At 40.4% G+C, this 18,392-nt stretch overlaps 3 protein-coding genes across 5 annotated transcripts in view; 1 reads left to right on the top strand and 2 right to left on the bottom strand.

Annotated features, from left to right (window-relative positions):
• LOC128252301 (cubilin) overlaps positions 1 to 974 on the bottom strand; it is a 52,917-nt gene extending 51,943 nt beyond the window's left edge. The window contains exon 1 of the mRNA XM_052979927.1: positions 859 to 974. The gene's annotated coding sequence lies outside the window, so the exon portion shown is untranslated. The remainder of the gene's footprint in view (positions 1 to 858) is intronic.
• Positions 975 to 1,948: 974 nt separating this feature from the next.
• On the top strand, positions 1,949 to 3,660 carry LOC128252509 (mitochondrial pyruvate carrier 1). Its single transcript, XM_052980283.1, has 4 exons — positions 1,949 to 2,208; positions 2,277 to 2,395; positions 2,456 to 2,556; positions 3,035 to 3,660. The coding sequence occupies exons 2-4, from the start codon at positions 2,334 to 2,336 to the stop codon at positions 3,193 to 3,195; spliced, it is 324 nt and encodes a 107-aa protein (XP_052836243.1). The 5' UTR covers positions 1,949 to 2,208; positions 2,277 to 2,333; the 3' UTR covers positions 3,196 to 3,660.
• Positions 3,661 to 3,767: 107 nt separating this feature from the next.
• On the bottom strand, positions 3,768 to 16,803 carry LOC128252406 (uncharacterized). Of its 3 annotated transcripts, none has more exons than XM_052980100.1 (5): positions 15,873 to 16,803; positions 12,248 to 12,337; positions 10,396 to 11,317; positions 5,516 to 6,252; positions 3,768 to 4,957 (listed from the first exon to the last, which is right to left on the bottom strand). In XM_052980100.1, the coding sequence occupies exons 3-5, from the start codon at positions 11,078 to 11,080 to the stop codon at positions 4,352 to 4,354; spliced, it is 2,028 nt and encodes a 675-aa protein (XP_052836060.1). In that variant the 5' UTR covers positions 11,081 to 11,317; positions 12,248 to 12,337; positions 15,873 to 16,803; the 3' UTR covers positions 3,768 to 4,351. The 3 variants fall into 3 exon arrangements, with proteins under 3 accessions (XP_052836060.1, XP_052836052.1, XP_052836068.1); XM_052980092.1 differs by lacking the exon at positions 15,873 to 16,803 and adding an exon at positions 13,141 to 13,581; XM_052980108.1 differs by lacking the exons at positions 10,396 to 11,317; positions 12,248 to 12,337; positions 15,873 to 16,803 and adding an exon at positions 7,411 to 7,873.
• Between the last annotated feature and the right edge of the window lie 1,589 nt (positions 16,804 to 18,392).

The raw sequence follows: 18,392 nt of genomic DNA, 5'->3' as shown, positions 1-18,392 counted from the left end.
TTTGTATCCCTCAAAATAAGTTTATAGCTTGCATAAATCATTAAATATTATAATTAACCTTTCTAGGCTTGTACTACATTTCATTAACTATTTTTGCTTTACTTTTTTTTAACCCCTAAAATTGTATTTGCAAATATTTTTGAGCTTGTTTAGCTATGTTTCTTTGATTTTGAATTATCTTTTTCCCATTTCTTTGTCTGTTGTTGTGGTTGCTCTTTCTTCCTTTCCTTTCTTCCTTCTGCTGCTTCTTCTTGCCTTTGCTCTTGTTGTTGTTGATAAATTCGAATTTTTTGGGAGCGGCTCATTTGCTTTTCTCTTAAACTTTTTCATTTTTTCTCGCGTTGAAAACGTTTTTGGCAGACTTGCTGGAGAAAATGTACGAAAAGTTCATGCTTACTAGTAACAAATTCGATGGGGGGAATAAAAAAGAAAAGCACAACTCCCACATTAAGCGAGAGATTGATTTTTTTGGCTTTGTCTAAAAGGGTTTTTTTTTTCAGATTTCCAGAGGCTGCTGCCACTGATGACGCGTTGTCAACATGATATTTTAAATACATTTCTTTTTTTTCATTCAACATAAAATTCTTGCTTTGTTTTTGGTAATTCTTCTAGCTGGCCTTTGGTCACAATTCGTATTTTCCTTCCTTTTCTTAAGAACCGCACATGGAAAATGCTTGCAAAACGGCACACTGACCACACATAAACACTCGCACGCACGCACACACACACACACACTCGGGGATTTCAAGCTGGCAGCGACGACGGCAGAGGCATTTTCCATTTGCTTATGCCGTTACACTTTGTTGTTTCGCCAGAGGCTGTGGTTGTTGCTGCCAGAATCCTTTTGGGACAATTTACCGAGCCAAGTTTCCTTTGAGCCGCCGTCGCTCTCGAGTCGCAAATTCACACTGAGCCGGAGTTTCGCTTTCGGATTTGGTCCTCGGATGCTGTAGCTGCTGCTGCTGCTGCTGCTGCTGCTGCTTTGGTCCTCTGCCAGCGCGGCCAAGGACTCAGGCGCAGGCTGTCGGCGCAGAAACCATCGCCCCAATTCTCTTTGTCCTGCGTTGAAGAGCGGGAGGAGCGGCGGAAGAGCGGGAATTAACTGGAGAGCGGAAGCGCGTGGTGGATTATGCACTTGAAAACTGTGGCGCCCGCACTTCAGCAAATGCGTTATAAATGCACATTACAATTAGGCGTAATTGGCCAGCTTAATGCATATCAAGCATTCGCATTTTGGCTGAAATGGGGGAGGGAAAAGCCTTTCACCAATAGTATCGTGATCGAAGCTCGCGTGTCGCAGCACTCAGTGTTTGTCGGGCACAGATCGACTCACTGCCATGACACTCACTCACGATGAGTTGGTTAGAGTATCCGCTAAGTAAAATCTTAAGAATTTTAAATTACTAATAGGGTTAATACAGTGCAACGTATAAATGCAATAAATACATTTTGAAAATATCTCGTCCTGTCTAGTTTGTTGGTATAAGCCACACCACAAAATTAAATTTTTAATTAAACTAAATTCTAAAAGCATTTTAAACGTACGTTGGCCAATTAAAAAATCCCTTAGCCCAAATGTGTCATGCTAAATGTTGTAAAATTCAAAGACATTAAACTATTTTAAATAGTTATTAATTGTTTCAATACATTTGTTGATTAATCAGTTTTAAATAAACATCTTATAAAGTTTTAGAGTCATAATAACAAAAGAGTACATCACAGTGATACGGTCTAAAGTAAAAACCATTTGACAATAAAATAAATAAAATTAACAGCATTAAAGTTAAAGAAATTCACTTTTTGGGTATTTCCCAAACGACCAAATCTCTGAATTAATTAATTGATTAATTTTATTGAAATAAATCTATTATTACTATTAAAGACTATCGCATCCATTCTGGTCCACCTCTAAGTGTGACCCTCGCTGCCTAACGATGGCACGAACTATCGATAAGCCCGACGCAACTGCGACGCAGCAGAGCAAACTCGTTTCGCTTTTCGTTTCACACATTTTTATGTAACTTTCGGAGCGACAGGGCCGACACATAAACAAAAAACAAATCTTAGCTTGTGCAATTAGTACCTTCTCCCAACTGCAACGCGGCCTGCAGCTCCAAATTCATAGTTTTCGAGATCAAGGCTGTCCAGGCAGAGTAAACAAACAACAGCAACAACAACAGCTGACACAACAACAACAGCGAACAACCTGTAAGACCTTGAGGGATTTTCGGATTTATATTGCGCGACACTGACAATCTAATCTAAATTATTGTCAGGTGCGCGTCTGATTAATATTCCGGGTTAGATATTTTCAATTAGCAGTCGGTAGCATCATGTCGATCAGGCGAACCATGTCCACAACATCCTCCAAAGAGTGGCGGGATTACTTCATGAGGTTCGTATGTTTATTATACCCAATCATAACTTAGGGTACTGATGCTTTTCCAATTCACAGCACCCACTTCTGGGGACCGGTGGCCAACTGGGGAATTCCGGTCGCTGCTCTCGCCGACACACAGAAGAGCCCCAAGTTCATCTCCGGCAAAATGACACTGGGTAGGGAATCAGCTGGGTTTTGGCCATAATCTGAACGCCAAACACATCGAAAGTTTCCGCCAAAGATGTCGTTATCAGAGCCGCTGTGATATGTCCTAAACAAATCACTCTATATGGCCTGATAAGCCAGTTACGGAAACTGTCGAAACGGCTGCCGATAAGACCACACAGAGAGAAAACTATAGCTCAGTTTGATATAATGTTATAACTGGTTTCAGGCAAAATTAATGTGCTAAATCATCTGAGTTGAGCATGCCCTTCCATTAGAACATTTTACGCAACCTAACTTCTATCTTTTTAATTAGTTATCCATTTGTAGAACTTTAAAATACCTAATGATCCCCAAAAATTCCTGATACTCCATTTCACAGAGCATCTTTGGATTAGAAAGCCTAACAAATTCAGCTAAACTCTCTCTCTCTCTCTGTGTACCTTTAATTAAATCTCCCTCAAATGATTAATTTTGAATATATTGCAGCTCTGACCCTCTATTCGTGCATCTTCATGCGATTCGCCTACAAGGTGCAGCCCCGTAACTGGCTGCTCTTCGCCTGCCACGCCACCAATGCCACCGCCCAATCGATCCAGGGAATGCGCTTCCTCCACTACAACTACGGGTCCAAGGAGCAGGAGGCGTAAATTATTCGCTGTTTTAAAGCCCACTTCCCCGAGAACGACGCGCGATGCCACTTCAAATGTTTACCCAACAGCAGCAGCTAGCGCAATTTACTGCCACCACACGCAACAATCCTCTAGCAAATTGCACTGCCCCCGTAAATTCAAAAGCAAGTGGTAAAGTAATTGCCGTGAATCACACCCGCACAATTGGCTGAATCTCGAATCGCGAAGTTGTCGTGTCCCTGTCGTCGTTTTTTCTGGGGTCATATCCCAATTCCAATTGAGTCTATTCGAAACCTGTTGCTTTGCTTATTTAGTTAATTCCGTTTGGCAATTGAACAAAATTTGAAGTTGGTGCAATCCTTAGTTTACGATCATAGAGTATGTTTACAAAAATATGATTCAAAGTGTTATAAGTAACAGAAAAATCGAATTTTGTCTGTAATCTGTGACCGCATCTGGCTGTAATAAAAATTATACATTGAATTTCTCAAAGTCAATTAAGGCTCAAAATTGGTAAATCAAATGGTGTGATTTGTGGCTAACATAAATTCTGAAAATTATCATTCGACCTCCAAGTAAATACAACATAATTTGTCTTTGTCATGCTCATTGGAACATGCTCTTTATTCAAACGATTACGGTTATATATCTTCATATCTGTAAAATATACATCTCATTGTTCTTAACAATAGCACATTTTTTTTGTTGACATTTTTGTAACTTTTTTGTTCATCAATGGGGTTAAAATATACGAAATCGTAATCATTATTTTTGTATGCTTTTTCTGGTTTGAATTTTTTTTGCTGATTACACTTAGGACGAAAACATATACGTGGGTAAAAAAAACGAGTTAAAATATTAGTTTTCTCAAACATAATAATAATAGAATTATAGGTAAACACTTCTCGCGCACTATGGGCGCCATCTCTATGCCTAATAAGTGGCTTAAATGTTTTACGTTTTACATCGCATCGCATGGGATCGATGTCCAGATGGAAATTGGATTTCTGATTTCTGCTTCTCGACTTCTTCTCCTTCTTCGTCTTCTTCAACGACAACTTAAGTAACTAAACGAATGGATGACTACGAGGGGTCCTCGGACTAAGGCTATCCGCCGCAATATGCGGCAATCGGCAGGTATCTATCAAGTATTAAGTGTATGGCTATGAGAATCTCAATGCTGCTCCTGCTTGACGTAGGTGCTGTTCTTGCGCTGGCGCTCCATCAGGTACTTCTTGAACTTGCGTTCCTGGAACGCCACATCGTCGGCCAGGGCGCGCAGGCGCAGATTCTCGGCCACCAGCTCGTCCTCGGTGCTCTTCTCCTCCTCCTCGCGCTTCTTCGTCTTCCGGCGCGAGACGCGGCTGGCCTCGTTGTTCTTGATCCTGTCCTGGTAGGCCTTGCGCTCGTCGCCGTTCATGCGCGACATGATTTCCGGATCGGGTCCGTCGGCATGCTCCTTGGCGGGGCGGCCGCGTTTCCGCTTGCCATTTGTGGAGCCGCCGGACGGCGAGGGGCTGAACAGGGAGGTGCTGGCCACGGAGTACGCGGGCGAGGCGGGGGCAGTGAGGAAGCCACCGAAGCCAGTCTGGCAGGTGGGCGCCGCACTGCTGCAGCTGGCCGAGTAGTTGCTGTGCGGGGTGTTCGGCGGCGAGAAGTCGATGGTGGTCTCCTCTTGGGCACTGCGTAGATCCTCAACGATTTCTGCTTGGGTGATGGTGATGCTGCTGATGATGGAGGTGCTGTTGGTGGTGCTGGTACTGGTGTTGGCTGCCTCGAGCTGTAAATGGGAGAAAGTAAAGAAATTAGATAAGGTTTTCTAAAGATTAACTGCATAAAGTTCCGATTTCTCAATGGTCAACTTGACTTTGATAGATGTCATTGAGGAATCGATTTTTAAGGGGTTATATACAGTTGGAAGGTTTTCTGGGCAAAACTTTTTAACTTATTGATGTACAAATTTGTTCACATATTATGCTATCTTTTAACTGTATTTTATTATTTTAATAATAGGAAAAATATGTATTTGGAAAGGAGCTCTTCTCAAAACCACTATATCTTCAATATTAAAAAACCAAACAGACTTCGTTAAATTAATGTTAAATCTAGTAATAAATCAAAGGGATAAGCGAAAAAAATTTTTTTTCGGTGAGAACAATCATTGATTCATTTCTAAAAAATATACTTAAGAAGCTCATGTTTAATTTTTAAAATTGTCGTGTAACTTTGAAAATATTCATCCTACACTAAAAAAATAAAATAAAACCGATTTTTTTAAATTCTAACTGTATACAACCCCTTAAGTGTCTGTGTTGATTTGACTTTTACAAGAACTTACCCCATCGAAATTCAGAAGATGCTCAATGATTTCGGGCGTGCTCGGGCTGGATGCTGGCGTGGACTGCTGGTCGACCACGAGTGCCAGTCGGCTGCGCTTGATCGACTGCAGCTCGACCACGGGGGCCGGAGCAGACCGCTTCAGCGCGGAGATGATGGGGTGGGGGATGGGGGCTGGGATGGCCACGGCAACGTCGCCGCCGCTGCTGGCAAAGCTGCCGCTGGGCTTGACGTCCTCCTCAAGGCCGAAGCCGAGCGTCTCCTGGCTGCAGCCGTAGAGGCTGCTGGTGTCGTAGGGTGTCAGGTCGGGGAGCAGGGGCTCCTCCGTGATGTACCTGGTGTTGCTGCATATGGATAGGGTCTGCGAGAGGTTGCACAGATAGGGGTCCTGGGAGTTGGTGAGCATGGCCTGCTGCTGCTGGTGCTGCTGCTGCGAACCGGGCACTATGGTGATGAGGTCGAGGTCCTGCTCCTGGTTGATGTCGATACCGAACATGGACCCTATGTCCAGGGTCTCCTCCTCGTTGGCCAGTGGCAGGTCATCCAAATGTAAGAAGTCTAGGTTGTCGTTGTTCATCTCGTCCATCGCCGGACTGAAGGGATCCTTGCCCTCAAGCTCAATAAGATCCTCGGCAAACATGTTTATATCAAAGTCAAGAATATCCGTCTCAGTAAAAATCTCCTTTCCGTTTTCGCTGCTGCACGTCGATGTAGTAGCTTCTATATCTTGCAGGTATTCTGTGGCAAACAAAAAAACCTTATTAGTATTGAGCATTTACTAATGGCTAAATGAGTGCGTGTAAATTTGTTTAATTTTTAGGTACCCAATTTTGTTGGTTTGGAGAAAGGGGCGAGATATCAGTATATTGTTAGAATAAATACAAAATATTATTCAAATTGAACTGTTAAATTCAAAATTATTATTCAAATGGTCTTATAACAATTTTCATGATCATGTAAGTATACACACTATCTACGCCATATTGATTCTACACAGTGTCGCTACTTATAAGTTCCCAAGTTCTACCGCAGTACTATGCCATGGCAGCGCCAACGTTTTGTTTTACTCGACATTTTCATTTTACACGCTACGCAACAGCGCTTTGGTGCCCATTTTTCAAACTATTCGAGCTGACTCACTTGTTGTCTCGTTCGCACGTTGGTATTGTGAAATTAAAGCGACGAGAGAAAAATCAAACAAAAAGGGAAAACAACAACAGAGAATGGGACAAACTAAATAAATGCAAGTGAAATAGGAAAGTAATAGTAACAAAAATGTGTGTGATTAAAATATAATAAACCAATAATTTTTGTTAAATATGTGCTAACAATAAAATAATGTGATTGAGCTAGCAGTCAAAATACGTGGATATGCTAATTTGTTAGTTTTTTCCTGGCTTACATATGTATGCATATTTAAAAAAAAAATAAATATATATAAAAATCAATTTGTCATTACTTTTTTGCCAATAGAAGTTAAACGCTCGATTTTGGTCAACAAAATTCCTTCAGTGTTTCTCTTTCGCTCTCCACTTGCACGCACACATTCATAGAAAAGACACCGGCTTCCCCACACAATGACGCATGGGGCCCATCGACTGACAACAACCACATGAAAACCGAACATGATCATTCCTGCTTGCGTTGCCCACACTTGTGTGTGTGCGTGTGTATGTTAGGGGATGACTTCAAACACTCTTGATTTCAAGTGTAAAAACAAGAATTATGACAAAATAAAATATGTAAATCTAAAAATGAGAAAAAATGCATAGAGAAAACAAAAAACAAGGGTTAATTTAAGACGAATGAATGCCTACAACTGGAACTAATTTTAAACCAATGAATAAAAATAATAATTAAAAAATGGCTATAGCTTAAGTTCCAGATAATATTCACCTTTAGCTGGCTATTTGATATAGCGCGTTTAGTATTATCCGCTGATTAAAAAAGGCCACTTGACGCTGCAACGATTGAAAACAAACTGCGAGGTTGCGGACCGCGACTTATATCTGAAGACTACGACAGGCCGGCAATATCATCGCCCCTGCATTAGTGTGCGGGAGCGAGAGAGCCAGCGCGCATGCCCTACACCAACAGCTGACTGCGCAACAAGTCGGGTCGTTCCGCTCACACTCGAAGCAAGTATATGCACTAAGGTGAGAGCGAGAGGCTATTCTCTGCGCCGGCGTCGGCGTTTTCTCCGCAACGTAGTGTTCTTCTGCCAATTACATAGATTTTTGACCGCCATAGGCCGTCGAAAATAAGTTAACCGTTTGGAATGCACCAATACAATTATCACTCGAATTTCATCAGAGCGAAGAAGGTTCGCGAAAATATATTATTACCATTTAAGGCAACGCGTTTCTCTAATGAAAACTGCATGAAACGATCGAGAAAGCCTGACAAGATCGCCAGTAAATATGTATATATATGTATCTGCTTTTTTAAACATGAGCTTAGTTTTTCGCGTAAAAAGACTGCAAAAAACCGAAGAGAGTAAACTAAAACCTTAAAATCAATATAAAATTGGTTAAGAAGTTTTACTTTAAGCCGCAACAGTGCGTATACGCAATGCATTTTGCCATAAACAAAAGTAAGAGAGCCAGTTTAATTGTATTTGTGAGACACATTTCCCCTGCGTGTCGGCAAATATAACTATCCCTTTCGGAGAGAGACTCGAGCGGCTCCATTGCCAAACGAAAGCAGAAGCGAGAGGGAGATAGCGAGAGGAAACTGGAGCAAGGAGTCTGTAGAGAGCACTCACACACCCCCATCGCACAGGTGTCTGTGTTTATAGCCCTCTCTCTCTCTTCATTTTTGCGGATCATTCTGATTGAATTTCACAACAAATTTGAAAAAACCCTAATAAAAACAATAAAATTTTGAAATTAATTTAATAATACCTAATACGTTTTATAACAAAACCTTCTTTAAAAATCTGTCTATATGTATAGACATGGGTGAGTAAATATGTAGACAAATTGTTGCAATTGCCGGCTAGAAACACGTGCTGCGAAAATTTGGGTCATGAATCAGCTGTTGCACTCTCTCGATTCTGACGTCACAGGCTATACAAGCTAAAAACCAATACCTTTTTTGAACGAAATTACAAACTTTTACAAATCTAATCACTAGCTATCAAAAAGAAAACTGCGATATCTTTAAATACCAAATTTTTTGGCCTTAAAAAATGCTATGCATCAGTTTAATCAGATAATACTGAATATCATGAAAATTCTAATACAATTTTAACCTAACGCGAAAACTTATAGGTAACTTTAAATATGTCATATCAAAAACAAAAATAAAAACAGAAGTAAATACAATAAAAAGACGGGAACAAATAGAACTCGAACAGCTCATCCGACAAAAATATAATGCATCCAAAGGGCAAAAATTGTTTGCATACATATGTACATACATACGTATAAATAATTGGTGGTATGAAATGAACTCTGTTTCTGATTGGACAATGCACTCCAATGGAATATTAGTATTAACATGCCAACACATAACAAAATATGTATCAGTTGATGTCATTACACAAGATAATATATACAAATATAAACGATTTTTTGTTGGTTATCGCTTTTATTTACGCTCTACGGGTGCTGACGCTAAGACACTAGAATATTGTTTAAGAACTGCGCAATTAGTTTGAGATGGTATTTAGACTAATTCACTCCAGTCACCGAGCGATAAGACTTATAACAAATAAAAGTAAAGAGACGAAAAACCAAAAACAGTGTCGGATAATGTAGTGTTGCTATGCAAAAATCCCTTGAAATCTTGAAAGTGAAACAAATATCGAAAAAAACGCAAAAAAAAAAACGTAAAACGTTTAAGAAACGGAAATCTGAATGGAAACGACACCTAATTCATCTGTTAATCAATCTTGGAGAAGGTACAGTTGTCACAGTGTTAAGCGACCTCAAATAAGTAGAAAAAATCGAAATTTAAAGTTTGTTCCACTAAACCGTTATAACGAATAGTGTCTTTTAGATTTTGAATGCATTTTTTAAGCATATTTGTCTAAAAAAAAGGTGACATCACTTTCTAATTATGCAAAGTGAATAATTAAAGTATTTTTTTTGAATAAAACAAGCAAATTTAACAAGAGAATGTTATTAAATTCAATTCTTTCTCAGACATAATATTAATATTCTTGATTAACAAAAGTCAAAATGGCTTTGCACATGTGAGTCACTTTTCGGGTTTAACAGCCCGTTTAAAGGCCCCCTTAGTAGATTTTTAAACTAGTAAGGTTCATTAATAAGCTTAAATTGTAATGAACGTTAGAAAGAATATATATTTAGAGAGGGGCAAACTGCTTGAATTCTTGCAAGATTCCTATAAGTTAGTAAATACTATTTATATAATTGCCAAATTTTTAAGACATATTGATCTATGACGACTTGATTAAGTAACAAAGTAAATAAGAAACAAATTTCGAGGTGGATTACGAAAAGTGTTAGAAACATTTGTGGAAGAAGTGACCGATAAATGGAAGTACATAGACCGAATATCTTGGCGATATGGGTCGTACGAGTAATTACGTAGCCATTTACCGACAACAGGTGCGGAGAGGGGGCGCCTTTCGGCCCCCTGACCCCCCTCAATCTCTCACTCGTTTCTTCAATGGGTCATTGCACTGTGATCTTCGCCTTCGTCCGCTACGTGGTGACTGTACCTCGACGTCCTTGGCAGAGCAACGGCGCCAGATCCTTGGGATCGTGGTCCATGCTCGATGCCTGCTATCTGACTCTTTCTCCAACTGATTGTGAATCATTTGTTCGCTTTGTGTTTAGTTTACGTTAAGCAACAGTAATGAGAGAGTGCTGGGTACACAGGCAACACACACACACAAAACACAGTACTCACCATCAATGAACACCGGAACGTCTATCTCTTCAACTGTGGCAGTAGGCATTGCTCCACTCATATCCCCTCGGGATGGCGGCTCGTCCGCACCTGTCAACTGGATACCAGCCATGGCTGCCAGGGTCTGTGTCTGAGGCGTGCTCAACGAAACCGGGACCGTTTGGTTCACCATTGCCGTAGTCGGTAAACCTGCCACCGTGTCTGGTTGCGATCGGGATGTTGGCGTCCCAGTTGCGTTGTACGTTGAGATACGGGACCTCCTCTCCGAAGCGATCGGATTTACTAAAGGACTTGTGGCCGGCGAGGCCTGGTTGGCTGGCGGACGCGTTGGTACCGACCCTGGTAAAAAGGGTATTCTTATGATGCGAGTTCGAGGCGTTCTGTGCTCTGTCCCGCTGCGATTGCTGTTGTTGCTGTTGCTGCTGTAACTGCTGTTGCTTGTGGGCACTCTGATCAGCAGTATTCTGGGATTTGGCTTGCTGTCTATCACGATCGGTATTGTGGTGATCGTCGACGTAGGCGAATCCCTCATAGGCTCCGTTGGCCTCGTTCTCCTCTGAGAGCAGCAGCAATTGGGCCACAAGTTTGTCGCGCCAGCCGCTTGATCCTGGGACGTTGGGTTGGCCTCCTGGGTTCTCGCCTCGTATGTGGGTGCCGCCTGTACTCGTGCTGGCTCCTGGATCATCAATATTATATCTCTGGGATTTTCGGTAGCCCTCCTCGTTGGTGTTGGCCCGTTTGTTGCTCTCGCTGCTGGTAGAATAGGATGCGTTGCACTGGGGGCTGCTCTTGGGGGTGTTGCTCTTGGTGGTGTTGCTGATGTGGCTCTGCTCTTGGTTGATTGGGATGCTGTTGTTTGATTCGCTCTTGGGCCTGGCTTGGCTGGTTTGGGCTTCGACGGAGAATGCCATTTTGAACGTGGCTGTTGTCGCACAATGTTCAATGTTCAATTCAATGCAATTCAATGCAATTCAATTCAATTCAATTCGATCGGGGCAAGTTACGGTTTGGTGTACGGTTCGTTTTCAATCGGTTTCGGTTCGAAAGGATATCAAATTTCATACGTATTCGTACAATTTTTATCGATTCGTACAGGACATTTGGCGATGAGTGGAGCAAGCGCAGTTAAGAGTGTACGTAATATTTGTTTTGATTTTTATGTGAAAGAAAATAGACAAAAGAAAAAAGATTTTGTTATTACACAGATCGACGACGGGCAGAAGCGCGATCCTTTTTATAGGGACTCGCGCCTCAAAGAATCTTGTGGCTTGGGTTGGGTTAGCAAATGTACAAGTGGTGGTTGCGGGCCTCGGTGTCGCAGGGATATCAAGGATATGCCTGGCCACCGATTTTTTTTGGTCCATCATGTTTGACTGGCGACTTTCAACAGCTTGGATGTTTGATGCTTTGTGTCAAGATGGGTGGGTAAGTGGTTGGATATGTGATTAATGTTCTTTTCTTGGCCTTGTTTTGTTAGTTTGCTTTCCATTTTTTCTTGTGTTTTTTTTTCCCATTTTCTTTCTGTGTATTTTTCAAATCTTTTCCTTTTGTTGGTTATTTTGTACATGGATTAACTCCTTTTTTCTTTTTTGGATTTTATCCTTTTTTGTTTGGAATTACTCCTTTTTTTAATGGAATTTCTCCTTTTTTTGTATGGAATTACTCCTTTTTTTTAGTTGGAATTGCTCCTTTTTTGAATGGAATTACTCCTTTTTTCTTTTTCTTTTGTATTTTGTCTTTTTTCTTTTTTCATAAAACATTCTTACAAACTAGTGGTGCAAGGACTAAGAAAGTCAGGCAGTCATGAGGCATGGCCTAATAATATGAGACGAAAAGGATCTTGAATACTCACTTTTAATTGACCGTTAGAAAGAAACAATGAAATTGTTAGGGTCCCTCTAAACAAGCTCTAAAAGAGTCGTCGACACAAGTTCCCCTTAAGCTGTAAGCAAAGAAATGGATAACGCACATTACTTATAGGCCCCACAACACGGTGATCATTATAATAAGGGCGAATGGATTTTCCTAAGTACTCTACATTGACAATTAAAGATAATTTTGTTTTTCAACCAAATGGTTCCTCATTCGATAGGTCTGCCATTTAAATCTTATAGATAAGATTCTCTTACGCCTACTTTTCAGGGCGGCCTGTGTTGCGAAAAGCTTTTTCTGAATTTCACAACAGGCCCGCCGCAAAAACAACAACATGGCGGACGCATGGGCAACAGGTCTTCATACGCCAGATGGATGGGTCCAGGTCCATCGGGGGAAATTGGGAGGTCTAATCAGCAGTTGACACTTAGATAATTAAGGCACAGGCACAAGCACAGGCACAGGTTCGTGTCGCTACATTATTATCGCGCTCAGATATCTGAATTCGTGAGGCCGGTAGAAAAAACACCAGAAAGCAATTACCGGGCAGTGGAAAAATTTCCCGAAAAGCACACGCGAGCTTTGGCTAATTACACACTAATAAATGTCACACGAACACCGCTACATAGCGCCCTATAATTAAATGTTTCGACAAAAATCCCCTACTGGCTATTGTACTTTTCGATTGTATCTGTATCTGTATCTGTATCTGCGTGTTTGCTTGAGGGCAAATGACGTCAGCAGTGCACTTAAGTGATTCAATATGGCGACGATAGAAACAACAATATAAAGCTCTCTAAAACGTATAGTATATGCCATATAGCATATGGAATGTAAAACGATTTTCACTTGGATTGACTAGCAATTACTTACATTAATTCGGTGAATGTGTCTTCAAGCGCGGTGGTCTGGTTTTTTTTGGAAACCCGACCGCGAATTCACTTGTCTTTTCTGCTACGCAATAGGTTGGGTGGTTCCTGGCACCACCACTTGGTTATTGGTTGAAGTCCGGCCGTTGCTCGGATATGGGCGATTACTTTAGCTACCGATAAATGTGCACAGTTGTTGCTCCGCGTTGAACGATTGCTTAGTGTTTGCACTGGTTTTCCTTGCGAAAGGAACTTGGGTGACTGTATCTATAAGGCTTCACTGTATACAGTATACAGTATACTGTATAGGCAGAACTATTCACTTTGGGATCTGAATGAGTCAAGTCAACCGTCTGCTTGCAGTATTCACTACGTTTTGAATTGAACAAACCGTCGGTGGAACGCTGTTAGCGGCAAACAGAATCGAAACTGTTGGATCTGCTGGGCACTGTGAATTTCATTCGTTGTGAAATTCAAAAAGCACCCCAGAAACCGGTTTGCCATAGCCAGATACTTTTGCTTATCGGTGTGCGGCCGAGCTTTGCAGTTGCTCACTCTCAGACACACGTACTGCGAGATAAGTTCGTGCGCGAGAGAGAGAAGGCTAAATTTCCCCTGTGCCAGATGGCCTGCTTCCAAGAAATTTCCCTGGCTACAAGTTGAAGGCCTTTGTTCCAGCCGGCCGGTGATTTTTGCCAAACAAACAACATTGCAAAGTTGATCTATGTACATGTACGGGTGGACAACCATATAGTAGGTATTCATGATTGCATGTTGCTTTTTTAAGCACTGTTCTATTGGGAGCATATGAGTCATCGTTTGTTTGGGTGCTAGGAAATGAAACCTCGGAGTTCGCCGCCTGCCAACTGACCTATCACAAAATTGTAAACGGAATTTTTAAATCTGTGCATTTATAAATCTAATAGATCTATTCAAAAAGAATAGATAACAATCAAACTCAATTTACATGTATTGATTTTATTTAACTGAATATTTTCTTATTAGGCCAAACACATTAATTACAAATATTATGACTAGAAAGGAATTGTTGAATAATATTTTTGACAAGTCAACAAAAAACTTTCTCTTGAGTTGGAATGCGAAAAATAAGAACACATTCCATTACATGCATTACAAGACATGTATTGAATTCGATTCAAAAAAATGCCAATACATTAGGTAAAAGGGGTGATTAGGTTGATTGTTTATAAAAATTCAACCCTCAATATTTCATTTCCAAGACTGGTTGGCCTTTTATAATAAAAGACTATGAACCCCACGACAATGCAAAAGCCGTTGAGTATTTCAAAATGGGAAATTTACTTATATAGTCTTTCTCTTTACTTTAAGCTCTCTCTTCCACACATTTAAACATGAAAAGCTTTCTTGTGATGGTGTTAGTCACCTCTATTTAATTGTGTGCTCAGATAAAAGCTGCTTGAATTCACGGAATCGAAGAGCTTCCATCTGCCCACAAACCTACATTCATACCATCTGCCCGAGGTTGAATGTTCAGTTGTGCAAAGCTTTAACTGATAATTAAAGAAATCCATGAGTCATGCTGAAAAACAGAAACCAGCAAAGCGAAAAATGAGCTTCAGCAGTTGGCAAAAACTGTCATCATGTGATATGTATTTGTAATGGGCCTGATATGCAGACAAGTACACGGCGTGGGGGTTTTCATTATTTGGCCACGTCCGACTTTAGCCGCCAAAAGCTGTGGAGCTTAATTGCCAGCCCACACAGGTGCGCAAAATTCGCGGAATTTTCCCCCCAAATGGCACGCACACTCTGACTTTCAAATGCTAATCTGGCACCGCGCACCGACTGGCACGAGATCTTGGTAGATCGACGACGACCCATCAACAATGGCCGGCCTTAGTTGGCGAATTACCAAAATAAATGGGGGTTTCTTTTAGTCTTTTCACAATGATAGAGCGTTTTTCGAACTCAAAGGAGGGCCAGATAGAGGTACTCATATAGCCAAATTATTGGCGTCTAAAGAAAGACCCTTACTTGTTCGATTTTGCAATCTTATCTGAAATTCGCTTTCAATCCAGTTTATCTGCAACGTGAACTGAAAATGTGTTGGCTATATGACTAAGTTTGAAAGCGTTTTCAATGATCGTTTTGTGGTATTTCCAAAAATGGGCCTTAAACTTGTTTGCTGTGCTCATTTTATTGGCTTCAAAATAATTGGAATACTTCATTGATATGGCATGATTTCAGTTTTAGTTGGGGGATTACTATGATTGATTGTAAAGCTACAATGCTCTTAAAAAGCTTACTATTATTATAATAAGAGAATTTTGTATAGTCACTTCTTAATTCGTTTTTGATAAAAAAAAAAAGTTTATTACTTACGAAAGTAATTAAATATGCTAAATCATTGGGTGGCGTTTATTGACCTTAAAATTTTCTTAATATAAATTAATATATTATATTCACGAATTCATTCTGTCACTCAAATACATTGAACTAATGAATTTATGACCTGCCTATACCATCATATAAAAATAAATTCATTCATTAGAAACAGCATGTGTTTCCAAATTACTAAGATACCCTCGTAAACAAGTTTTTTTGGCTTACAGCCCTATTCGTTTACAATTGGCCTAAATGGGAGGGCTCGTCTATACCCGATGTAGTTTGTAACTAGTACCAATGTCAATGACACTGCCAGCAAACAAAACTGTTGCTGGGGTCAGAAAACGATAGTAATGATTAGTGGCTTACCCTTCATCATGGTGCTGCCGTGTTAAGCAGGTTCCAATGACGACGGCACAAATATGTTGATCCTTGTTGCTCCTTTTTCTCTGGTGAACTTTGATTGTATCGTATCGGCTTCAAAAACAAGTGACGCTAAAGCGACGGCGAACAATGACGTTCCGCTTCTTTCGTAGCACCTTGGAGCGCTTTAGGATCTTAGTGCCCGTACTAGTACCGGTGCCGATCGTTGGGATATTGATCGAATTGTTGCAGTAATACTTAATATTATGCCAGCCACGCATACGCATACACATAAAGTTATTTAGCATGGGAACCTGCTGCTGCGAATGTTGCACACACATGAAGACAACGACAGGCGAATGTTGCATGACGTTCTTGCTCGACGCGATGTCTGATTTTCCGCTTTTCCTCGCTGCTGCTGTTTTGTTGTTGTTTTCGGGGCAAAAAGCCTTTGTTTGTGGTATTATTCACACGGTGTTGGCTTAAGTGACAGCGCTTTATGATCGGACGTATGTTTAATGTACTTGCTAAGTGTTAATTCACGCACGCTTATCTATATAGCATCTAGATACAACTGTTATCTGAGATACTGTATGTAAAGTATATAGACGTAGCTATTGTTTATTTTTTGGCCAATTTATTGCGTCTTTCGCAAATGTTTTTATGGCAAACCTTAGTTTATCTCCTCGAACTTTGCACTCAACGTTGAGTTTATCTTGTAAATTTCACTCGCAAAGAAATCACTGTTCTATGAATAAGAAATCTTTGTAACGATGTTCATCCGTTGATGCCATTAAGAATCGCAATTGATTGTGATTTGATTATAAAACTCGAATCGAAAATTTCACAAATTCCACACTGATTTACACACGAATAGCTTTATCTGCCTTGACTCACTGAAATGTTGTTCTGTTCGCGACGAAGTATTGTTACTAACTGACTCAACTGCGAGCGCTGGACGATTGCCGCTGTCCGGGGTTGATATAATTTTTGCTGACGTCGTTACCGGGTCTCCTTCACCGCCCTATTTGTATACCCTTCTCTCCGTCCATTTCATCCACGCGCTCAGCTGCCGTGTCTATTTCTATGGCCGTGCCCCCAAAACATTTCCACTCAACGGATCTCCTTCTTTTCGTGATGCTTAGGATGGGCCACATGAACACACACTATCTTTATTTGAGGCTAGTTGGGGTCTCTAACTGGTTGAAAGTAGTTCATCGTAGCTTACAAACGTGTGGAGAGTATTTATTAATTTGATTTTGACACCTTAACATCAATACATTTGTTAAGTAAATAAAACAAATTTTTGCAAAATATAAATTATAAATCAGAGTTTTAAATAGCCTATCACATGACTAATAATATTTTAATGGAATCTCTAAAACTTTATAGTTTTTTAAAATTTCAACAAATTTTAATAATGTGAAAATCAAAGCTATATTAATCATATTTCCAAATTTTTCTTCGCTCGCGCCAGCCAGTATGAAAATGGCATAGATAACATTTTGGCCACATTGCCGGCTTATCAAGCACCGCCGAAATGGCTGCAAAAGATAAGGGAAGCTAAAAAAAGAATAAAGTTAGTTTTGCGACCAGATTATTTACAAACGTGTTTGCTTTTATCTGAAAGGGTAATAAACTGGAAAGTTTTTGGTAATTGGATGGCAAAGGGTGACATTATTATAGGGATTTAATCATACATTTTAATTTATTTAAGGCATAGTTCTTGTATATGGGCTAACTAATAAAGGTGAAAAATAACAAAAATAGGCAAATATCTTTTGAAAACATGTGTGCTATTAAACATAAATATAACGGCAGCAGAACACATAAAATTATTATTGGTGTTCAAAAAATATTTATTTTGTGGGATAGGTGCTCACTCCCCTACCGGTAGCGTTTATGACATAAAATTACTTATATTAAAGTCGTCAATGTCCGTTCCCAAAAGTGTAGGGCAACTTGTTTGGCGGCCTGCCATGGAGCAACAACAACTGAACTCACACAGCATTTCGCACTCTTTCTCTCCCTGCTGGGAAACTCTTTTAGCTCGCTCTTTCTCTTCTCTTGTGGGTAAGATTGGCTGATGCAACACTTGCCACATGTTGCAACAGCTGTTTGGGTGGACCTGGCCCAGCTGATTGCTCGAATATTCGAGCCATTTTTCCTTACCCATGTTGGCCAAAAAGGGTGGCTAAAACATACGTCGGCTAAAATTAGCCGGAAAAATGATTCACATTAGGGGTTGTCCTGTCCACTTACATAATTTTCTGGCACGCTTTTGTCGCTGGAAGAAATTACGCTTTTAGCCAGTTTGTGATACATAAAATGTACGTATGTATGTGCATCTCATATACAAACAGATATTTGTTTGCAGATGTACACTTTTGGACATGCACAGTAGCTTCGCAACTTGGGATTGGCATAGGAACACTGACGTGGTTTCATTGGGGCACTGGAGCCCGGTTTTTATCTTGTCTGTGTGGTGCAAGATAAAATCAGTAACAAAAAAATCAACGTGTTGAT

This window comes from Drosophila gunungcola, chromosome 3R (genome assembly GCF_025200985.1).
Source record: "Drosophila gunungcola strain Sukarami chromosome 3R, Dgunungcola_SK_2, whole genome shotgun sequence".
In the NCBI taxonomy this organism is placed as follows: domain Eukaryota; kingdom Metazoa; phylum Arthropoda; class Insecta; order Diptera; family Drosophilidae; genus Drosophila; species Drosophila gunungcola.
Note: the sequence above shows the minus strand (reverse complement) of the source record. Positions and strands in the feature narration are given on the sequence as shown.